This window comes from Oncorhynchus tshawytscha, linkage group LG28, assembly GCF_018296145.1.
Source record: "Oncorhynchus tshawytscha isolate Ot180627B linkage group LG28, Otsh_v2.0, whole genome shotgun sequence".
In the NCBI taxonomy this organism is placed as follows: Eukaryota; Metazoa; Chordata; class Actinopteri; order Salmoniformes; family Salmonidae; genus Oncorhynchus; species Oncorhynchus tshawytscha.
In genome coordinates this window covers 17,615,674-17,625,109 of record NC_056456.1, presented here as the reverse complement: position 1 = coordinate 17,625,109, position 9,436 = coordinate 17,615,674, and the positions used below count along the sequence as shown (strand labels likewise).

The window sequence follows — 9,436 nt, the reverse complement described above, 5'->3', positions numbered from 1 at the left end:
CATTTACCTAGACAAATCAAAACCCCATTTGGCAACATATGCAAAAGTGGAATTGTTTTCTTTTATCAGTACACTTTCTTAATCTGTCCCTGTCTGTCTGTCTGTCTGTCTGTCTGTCTCTCTCTCTCTCTCTCTCACAGACACTCACACAGACAGGCACACTGCAATAATATTTAACTAGGTTAATCAATTTATTACCAGGCTAAAGGCTGTTGAAAATGTAAACATCAGGAGTGTCTTTCAAGTTCTGAGTGTAGTCCTTCCTAGCAGAAACAGAGATTTGGGAATCTCACATCCCTGAATGAGGTTTTACACCTGAATGAGAAAGCACTGGACACAAGATGGTGTCCTAACATTTTATAGAATATTAATGATTGTGGATGCATTAGCTGCAGTTTTGGACTACTAAAGAAATCAAAACAATGTTGGCCAATATATTGTGATGTGTGTTGTACCTGATATTGTAATAGTTTATATTTCATTTTCAACACAATAATAATAGCTTTCCCTGTCGGGACTGTGCACAAATATTCCCTCCCTAGTTTCGCCTCGATTGGCGTTTCTTGTAATCAGCATATGTGCTGTGGTGAAACTCGTCGAGGCGCCGCCTATTGCAGTTGGTATAATCTCAGAAAAGTTGTGCCTACACCTTCGAAGAGGCCAAAGTCCAATGTAGAATAGAAAATACTAACCGCGGATTTAAAGCATTGTACTTCAAGAGGGGAACGTTTTACAGAATTGCAATGGCCCGTGTAGAAACTGTTGTTATATTGTTGCCGTTCATACTAACGGTGAGTAAAGAATAATACGTTTCATATTGTAACAGTTGTTGATAATGATATACCCTAACATTTATAACAGTTCTCTCTTAATGGGGTGTGGCACTGCTCAAGTAGATTTAAGCGTCAATCTCGACAATACAGTTTATATCTCGAATTAATTTACCGTTTTCTTTTTTTAGCATTGTAGCCATCCCTTAAACCGACAAGAAGAGAGTGCTTACTCTATATCCCGTCATTTAATTGCAATTTCTCTGTCATTGTTTGCGTGCAAGTGACAACGACTACCGACACACATGAGAAGAAAAAGTGTTTAGCTGCGTAGTGGTTCTCCAGGGAGTCATAGCCTACAGAATGTCAGACCACATCTGGTCAATGTCAGTTTTAGCTCAGATTTTAAAAACAAAAAATGATACCGACAGCCACTATCGACAGTGATATCACTATTACAACGTTCTCCTTTAAACGTTGTGAAATTAATTAGTGAGATATTTTCATTGGTCCTCAGCATACGTAATATGTTTTCTTCTTTCATAAACTGAATTAGATCCAGCTTCCTTTTGTAGGCCTTGTGATAGTGAACGAAAACTAATTGGCCTAATTGCCTAAAGTTATATAATTTTAAGTATGCATGTCATATGGTTTTCATTATGAACAGGCCTAAACATGCAATTATAATTTGGCCTGTCAAGAAACCACACACATTAATCTGTACAAAGTGGAACAGACACCGAGGAAACAATCATGACATGGATCTGTGCACAGCACACTTAATTACATTAAGCTATAACTACTGTGCTAGGAAATATACGTTTTTGTACAACTTGTACAGTGTTGCGTGATTTAGAAGAGATACATTGGTATTACAATGTTATTGCCGTAATGTTAAATGAGGAGTCAACGTTATTTGTTGTGTTTTTCTCTGTAGTTTATATGTGTGGTGGCAGTAGAAAGCGGCGGGCTGAACCTGAGAAGACAGAAGAGAGAATGGATCATTCCTCCTCGGAAGTTGAAGGAGAATGTGGATTACAGGAACAGGGAATACATCGCAAAGGTATGAGCTCGTCTCTTAGTCAAACTCGTGGAGTGGTTCAGATGTTTCCGACTACCATTACACCATGCCTTTGTCTGGAGCATGACATACAGTCAGGTCTAATGATCGGCACCCTTGATAAAGATGAGCAAAAAGATACTGTAAAATAAATCATACAAATACTGAGCTACATTGTATGCTAAAAAAATATATATATTGTTTATTATTTTTTATACTATTACAGTTGCCCAGAGAATGAGGTTTCGTTTAACAAGTAATACAAATAAAGATGTGTTGTGAACAAGCTGCTCAGAGATACAAGCCCAATGTGTGGGCACACGTACAGTACAGTCATTCTAGCTGAGGAATGGTTCAGGCTAAAAACAAAACATGAAGTCTCTCAACAAATATTGTTGTATGCCTGCTTTTCTAGAACTCAGACATACAATGCATTGATCTATAGTTTCATAACTATACCTTGACATGAAAGCTATATTGAAAAAAAACTAAAAACATTTTGGCAATAAAATAACATTATAGCATTGTAGTGTACCAACCTAGCTATTCCCCCCCGATGCTTATAACACATTGTATCTGCATTTAGGGTCATTCTTGGTGACCATAATCCAGCTGTATAAATATAGAAGGTGACGTGTTTGATAGGGGCCTCATGTTACTGCATTTTTCTTTGGACAAATGAGGCTGCTATATGAATACTATTACAATAACAATGGAGTTTTACTATCTTGGCTGATTGGAATGTGTGTCTGTGCCAGATTCGTTCTGATGCGGAGTACAAGTCAAGAGTGACGTACTCACTGACCGGGATCGGTGCAGACCAAAACCCTATGAACTTATTCCACGTCAACCTAGATACAGGCTTTGTCACAATCAGAGGCATTCTGGACAGAGAGGAGATCGCTTCCTACCATGTAAGCTACCCACTAAAATCTAATCCAAGGTGTGGAATGCTTGTGCTCAAAATGTAAGAAATGAATACAAAATATGTTGTTCTATCATGGTCTCTTTTAGTTACTTGGAGTAGCGATGTACAACAATGGAAGCCGTGCAGAGAAGGACATTGAACTCAATATTTTAGTTGAGGACCAGAATGACTGCCCACCAGTGTTCGTTTTTGGCCAATCTGGATCCGTCAATGAGTCCAGTGCTGCAGGCATGTACAGTAGTTTCCAACTATTGTATATGTTTCTATCAGAGTTGGTAGTCAGAGTAGTGGTAATGGTTGAAGTTGTAGCAGCTGTTGTACTAGTATTGCTGGTATCAGTGTAATCAGTAGAATAGTGACAGTAGTGATACAATAGTAGTAGTAGTAGTAGTAGTAGTAGTAGTAGTACAATGAATAGTAATAATACCACAGTATAGTACTGCTGTGAACCTTCCCCTTGGTCAATTCCAGAGACCGTTGTCATGAAAGTGACTGCCACAGATGCGGATCAAGTGAACACTCTACACTCTCAGATTTACTACAGCATAGTGGAGAAGAGTGCTTCAGATAAAATGTTCGCCATCAACTACAAGACTGGAGAGATACTGGTTCGCAGGACTACACTGGACAGAGAGGTGAGAGAGATGCCTTGGTATACTATTATACAGTACACAGTGCATCTATGTGAGCATCTATGTGACACTTTCAGTGGCCATTTTGTCAATATTTGAGTAACTGTAAGTGACTGTAAGCTCCATTGTATTTCCTGGTTGTCTAGACTCAAGACACCTACACCCTGACTGTAAAAGGTTCAGACATGAACGGAGCATTCGGAGGAAACACAGGAACAGCAGAAGTTGTGATTAAAATCCTGGACATCAATGACAACATCCCCACCCTGGAGAAAGAATCTGTGAGGACAAAACCTCCACTACTTTTCTATTTTCTATTCAGCATAATAGGGAATTATATTTATGATATTGTAGCAACCTTAACCTAACACCTAACGTCAATAGGTTCAGATCCCTTGGCTAAGGTGTTGGGTTGACAGTTGCTGGACTCCCCGAATTCACTGCAATTATGTTCCTGGGCTGTATGACCTTTATGATGTGTGTGTGTGTGTGTTTGCAGTACGAGGGCAGTGTGGAGGAGAACACGGTCGGTGTGGAAGTACTGAGGATCAAAGCCATTGATCTGGATCTGATGTACACTGAGAACTGGCTGTCTGTGTTCACCATCATCACAGGCAATGAGGCCGGCTACTTCAACATCACCACAGACGCTAAGACCAACGAAGGCATTATATGGATAACCAAGGTAAGAGATTGACTCTGAGGCTAGAATTGAACCGAAGGACAGTTAACATTCTCTTTTAGATTGAATTCCAGCTTCAGTGTCCCCACTGGGTAAAAACTAGTTGAATCAAAATAGTTTCCACCTCATCTCAACAAAAAATGCAATGTCATGACGTTGAATCAACATGGAAAACTGATTGGATTTCCATTTAAAAAAAATATATATAACTTTTAACCTAAATCCAATGACATGGAGACATTTATTGTTGATTTCACGTTAGTTGACAGCTCAACCAAATGTACTATATATCAAAACTAGATGTTGAAATGACGTCTGTGCCCAGCGGGTTGTAACTACTAGTGTTCTCACCTTATTCCAACATTGTTTGTATCACTTGACTGATTCTACTGTTTGTTTCCTTTTGTTTGAATCTAAAGGCACTGGACTATGAGGAGCTGAAAGTGCTCAACCTTGCCATACGTGTTTCCAACAAAGCAGAGTACTACTTTGGCTCCTCCAAAGGAAGAGTGGATATAGGAAACGCTAAGACTTACCCCATCAAGATCAACGTGATCAACCAGAAAGAGGGGCCCAAATTCAAGCCAACGGTTAAAGTGGTGACCATCTCTGAGGACTCCAGCTTGGTCACCATTAACAAGGTTATCACTACCTACACAGCCATCGACAGCGACACATTACAGATCGCTACCAATGTCAGGTGAGGTCCCAGATGTTTTCATATTGTTTTATTGGGGTTGAAGATTATGTGGTGTGATGTTGTGTTAATCTCCATCATACAGTACTAAAGAATCCTTAAGTTCATCCCGATCGCGTGCCGTTGTCATGATCATCTTCTCAGGTATGCCAAAATATATGACGAAGACCACTGGCTGATGATAGATGAAAAGACAGCGGAGATCAAGCTGAACAAACTCCCTGATCGGGAGTCCAAATACCTGGTCAATGGAACATACTACGCCAAGATAATAGCCATCACAACGGGCAAGTACCCATAGTAATAATCAATTGGTCCTAATGCAATTCTGTAAGATATGGAATTAAGTCAAGAAATCTACCCAGAACAGTTGTAGTTGGAGATGCACTCTAGGACCTTTGCTCCACAAGAAGCTAAAAGAGAACAAGTCAGGTCTGTATCTAATTCTGTATTTTCTTTTGGTGTCCAGATCTGCCATCCAAAACGGCCACAGGGACAATAGCCATCCAGGTGGAAGACTTTAACGACCACTGTCCCACGCTGACAGCTACGACTACGACCATGTGTCTGGGGGATACCGCTGTGTACGTCATGGCTGTGGATGGGGATGCCTTCCCCAACGGAGCTCCCTTCAAGTTCAGAGTGATTCAGGACGACAGCAAACAGAAGTGGATGGTGGAGCACCTCAATGGTAACAGCCTAGTCGAGGACATTTAGGTTTGGCATGTAGGAAGCAGATAGACAAGCTTCTCACTAAGGGACTGTTTTGGAGTTATTTTGTTGAGCCTGTTTTTAAAAATTCAGTCTTAAACTGAATTTAAATTATATCTTGTTGTATGTTTTAATGGATTTGATTGATAGATTTAATTTGACAATTTGTATAATTCATTTGTATTTTCTCTTTCATGTCTCTTTTAGACACCACTGCCATTTTACGAGACCATGCCCATATGTGGCCAGGTCACTACAAGGTTGCTGTGGAGATCAGCGACCAGCAGGGGAAGGCCTGTGCTGACATCCAGGTTCTGAACGTGGTTGTATGTACCTGTGATCAGGTCAATAAGGTCTGCATCGAGCGGCGGACGGGCACTGACATCACGTTAGGAGCCCCTGCCATCCTGCTGCTCCTCCTGGGCCTCCTGCTGTTGCTGCGTGAGTAGGCCCTCTGTTATCTTCATACTCATTGGCTTCCTCAGACTGCTTACCTGATAAGAATCTAGGATGGAGAGACTGCTTCATCATGCTCGTAAAACTACACCTTTTTCAGCATGCTTTGAGTGATTAGTAAGATGGCCAAGACAAGTTGAGTCATGTCCACAACAGGCCTTTAAGCCAACCCACAGGGCACGCACTGGTTGAATCAACATTTTTTACTGTGGAACCAACATAGAATAGACGTTGAATTGACGTCTGTGCCCAGTGGGAAGACATCCAGGCCTCTCACCAATGTCTTGTGCTTTTGTCTTGTGTCCATGAGTTGAAATGTGGAATGTGGGTTCACAGTGGTTCCTCTCCTGCTGCTGTTCTGTCTATGTGGAGGAGCAGCGGCCATTGGAGACTTTAAGCCCATCCCGTTTGACACTAAAGAACACCTGATTGCATATCACACTGAAGGACAAGGAGAAGACAAGGTATTTTATACATAATGGCACTGCCAATGGATGACATGAAAATATTCTAGAGTTAGTGAATAAGAATGATCTTTGGAAATACATGTTATGTTCCATTATGGCTCAACTTGAAATGTGTATTGCTCTGAAATTCCCTCCTCTGATTGACCCACGCATTCCCCCTCACAGGAAGTTCCTCTCCTGAACGTTCCTGTGGAGGTGGAGCATGGCCACATCAAAACTGTGAATGTAGGGAAGTACGGGGGAAATGCGGGATTCATAGGAAGAGTAGGGGAGATAGGAGGAGCAGCAGGAGGCGTGTCAGGGGACGGCTTCACCTCATCCTCAATGTTCACAGGAGCGCATCAACAGTACCATGGCTTCCACCAGCCCAGTGGCAGATTAGAGGTGGACTATGGCATGGGCGGAGGAATCATGACAGAACAGCATGAACACTCAATGTTCTCCAGATTACCTGCTGGTGCTTACGACGGGATGGCACTCTCTGAGGAAGTCTTAGAGGAGTACTACTCTGCAGTGAGTATCTTACATCATCCAACTTCTTGGACTACTCCTTTGACATAGGAGTTGAGGGGCAGTGTTATTGTAGCCATTTTGATTCAATTCAGTCATTGTCTTAATAAATCTTTCCCTATCAAATGACCTTTGCAGAAAGCCAATCACACTGCGCAGATCGACCAACAGAGAGATGCCCTGCTGATTTACGACTATGAAGGTCAGGGGTCACCGGTAGGGTCTGTGGGCTGCTGCAGTCTACTGGGGGCTGATGATGACTTGGACTTCCTCAACGACCTGGGGCACAAGTTCAAGACCCTGGCCCAGATCTGCCAGGGGTCGATAGCTATGGAGGCGGAGACTGTCAATGTGTCTGTGTCACCCACTCATCCTAGACCTACCACATCCATTCACACAGAGGTCAGCAGAAATACTGCTCTCAATGTCAATACCCTGAACACCTCCGTCACCACCTCCACCACCTCCGTCCCCCTACAGGAGAGCCTGATTACTCGGGACCAGGGATCAGTCACCATCCCCAGGTCTCATATCCAGGAGAACGTGGTGATCCCCAGGCAGACCGTCCTCATCCAGCAGCCCACCATGTACTATGCCGCTGCCCCCACCATGTACATGGTGGAGCCTCAGCCCCAGTTGTTGCTGGTGGAGCAGAGAGGAGGAGGTGGTTATGTCCATGCCCAGCAGGTGGTAGGCCATGTGGGGGTAGGGACCGGTCAGCGGATGGTGCAGACAGGAGGGCTCCATGGTTCTCAGGGTATGCTGCTAGTAGAGAAGCAGATGGGGGTGGGTGGTGGTGGGGGAGGCCATGGTCATGTCGTTACGGGCGGAGGCCAGTTCTTACAGGGAGCCGGCCAGACTACTACTGGGGGAGGTCACATTATTACAGAGATGAGCCAAACCATTACGCAGGGAGGCCAGATTCTACAGGGGGCAGGGCAGACCATGATTGGAGGAGGCCATCTCTCGCCAGGAGGAAGCTTCTCACAGGGTTCTAGGAAAGTGCTGGTTGTTGAGAGCGGGTCCGGGCCAGCCTCGGCAGTAGGGGGCAGTGCAGGCTTATGGGCACCCCAGGTCACCCTGCAGAGAGGCCAGGGGTCATCCTCCACCTTTTCCTCAGGTGGTCATAGTGTAGAGGTGATAGGTCAGAGGGGTGCTTCCACCTTGACCTCCAGCTCCCTGTGTGGCTCGATGGGGTCAAATCAGGCCTCTGCTGCTGCTGTCACAGTCGCCACCACACCCATGCCCACGGCTGCACCACGTAGCAGGAGCCACACCGCTGTTGTGCAAGAGAAGAAATCCTCTGTCACTGAGAAATACACTGAGACCAGTACTATAGCGTAGAAAAAAACCTCACATTTGCTTGAAAACATACAGTGCCTTGCGAAAGTATTCGGCCCCCTTGAACTTTGCGACCTTTTGCCACATTTCAGGCTTCAAACATAAAGATATAAAACTGTATTTTTTTGTGAAGAATCAACAACAAGTGGGACACAATCATAAAGTGGAACGACATTTATTGGATATTTCAAACTTTTTTAACAAATCAAAAACTGAAAAATTGGGCGTGCAAAATTATTCAGCCCCTTTACTTTCAGTGCAGCAAACTCTCTCCAGAAGTTCAGTGAGGATCTCTGAATGATCCAATGTTGACCTAAATGACTAATGATGATAAATACAATCCACCTGTGTGTAATCAAGTCTCCGTATAAATGCACCTGCACTGTGATAGTCTCAGAGGTCCGTTAAAAGCGCAGAGAGCATCATGAAGAACAAGGAACACACCAGGCAGGTCCGAGATACTGTTGTGAAGAAGTTTAAAGCCGGATTTGGATACAAAAAGATTTCCCAAAGCTTTAAACATCCCAAGGAGCACTGTGCAAGCGATAATATTGAAATGGAAGGAGTATCAGACCACTGCAAATCTACCAAGACCTGGCCGTCCCTCTAAACTTTCAGCTCATACAAGGAGAAGACTGATCAGAGATGCAGCCAAGAGGCCTATGATCACTCTGGATGAACTGCAGAGATCTACAGCTGAGGTGGGAGACTCTGTCCATAGGACAACAATCAGTCGTATATTGCACAAATCTGGCCTTTATGGAAGAGTGGCAAGAAGAAAGCCATTTCTTAAAGATATCCATAAAAAGTGTTGTTTAAAGTTTGCCACAAGCCACCTGGGAGACACATCAAACATGTGGAAGAAGGTGCTCTGGTCAGATGAAACCAAAATTGAACTTTTTGGCAACAATGCAAAACATTATGTTTGGCGTAAAAGCAACACAGCTCATCACCCTGAACACCCCATCCCCACTGTCAAACATGGTGGTGGCAGCATCATGGTTTGGGCCTGATTTTCTTCAGCAGGGACAGGGAAGATGGTTAAAATTGATGGGAAGATGGATGGAGCCAAATACAGGACCATTCTGGAAGAAAACCTGATGGAGTCTGCAAAAGACCTGAGACTGGGACGGAGATTTGTCTTCCAACAAGACAATGATCCAAAACATAAAGCAAAATCTA

At 43.5% G+C, this 9,436-nt stretch overlaps 1 protein-coding gene across 1 annotated transcript; it reads left to right on the top strand.

The window, feature by feature from the left end:
• The first annotated feature begins 601 nt into the window (after nt 1-601).
• LOC112226846 (desmoglein-2) lies at nt 602-8,369 on the top strand. The gene is made up of 14 exons (XM_024391446.2): nt 602-791; nt 1,708-1,833; nt 2,589-2,744; nt 2,845-2,986; nt 3,230-3,393; nt 3,537-3,671; nt 3,890-4,075; nt 4,492-4,772; nt 4,914-5,056; nt 5,239-5,460; nt 5,688-5,921; nt 6,273-6,400; nt 6,569-6,916; nt 7,052-8,369. The coding sequence occupies exons 1-14, from the start codon at nt 744-746 to the stop codon at nt 8,255-8,257; spliced, it is 3,519 nt and encodes a 1,172-aa protein (XP_024247214.1). The 5' UTR covers nt 602-743; the 3' UTR covers nt 8,258-8,369.
• The last annotated feature ends 1,067 nt before the right edge of the window (nt 8,370-9,436 follow it).

Coding starts and splice junctions, on each gene's coding strand:
- LOC112226846 (XM_024391446.2), top strand. CDS start 744: ATGGCCCGTGTAGAAACTGTTGTTATATTGTTGCCGTTCATACTAACG. Junction 5,057..5,238: donor GATAATAGCCATCACAACGG/GCAAGTACCCAT, acceptor TTTGGTGTCCAG/ATCTGCCATCCAAAACGGCC. Junction 6,401..6,568: donor AAGGACAAGGAGAAGACAAG/GTATTTTATACA, acceptor TCCCCCTCACAG/GAAGTTCCTCTCCTGAACGT.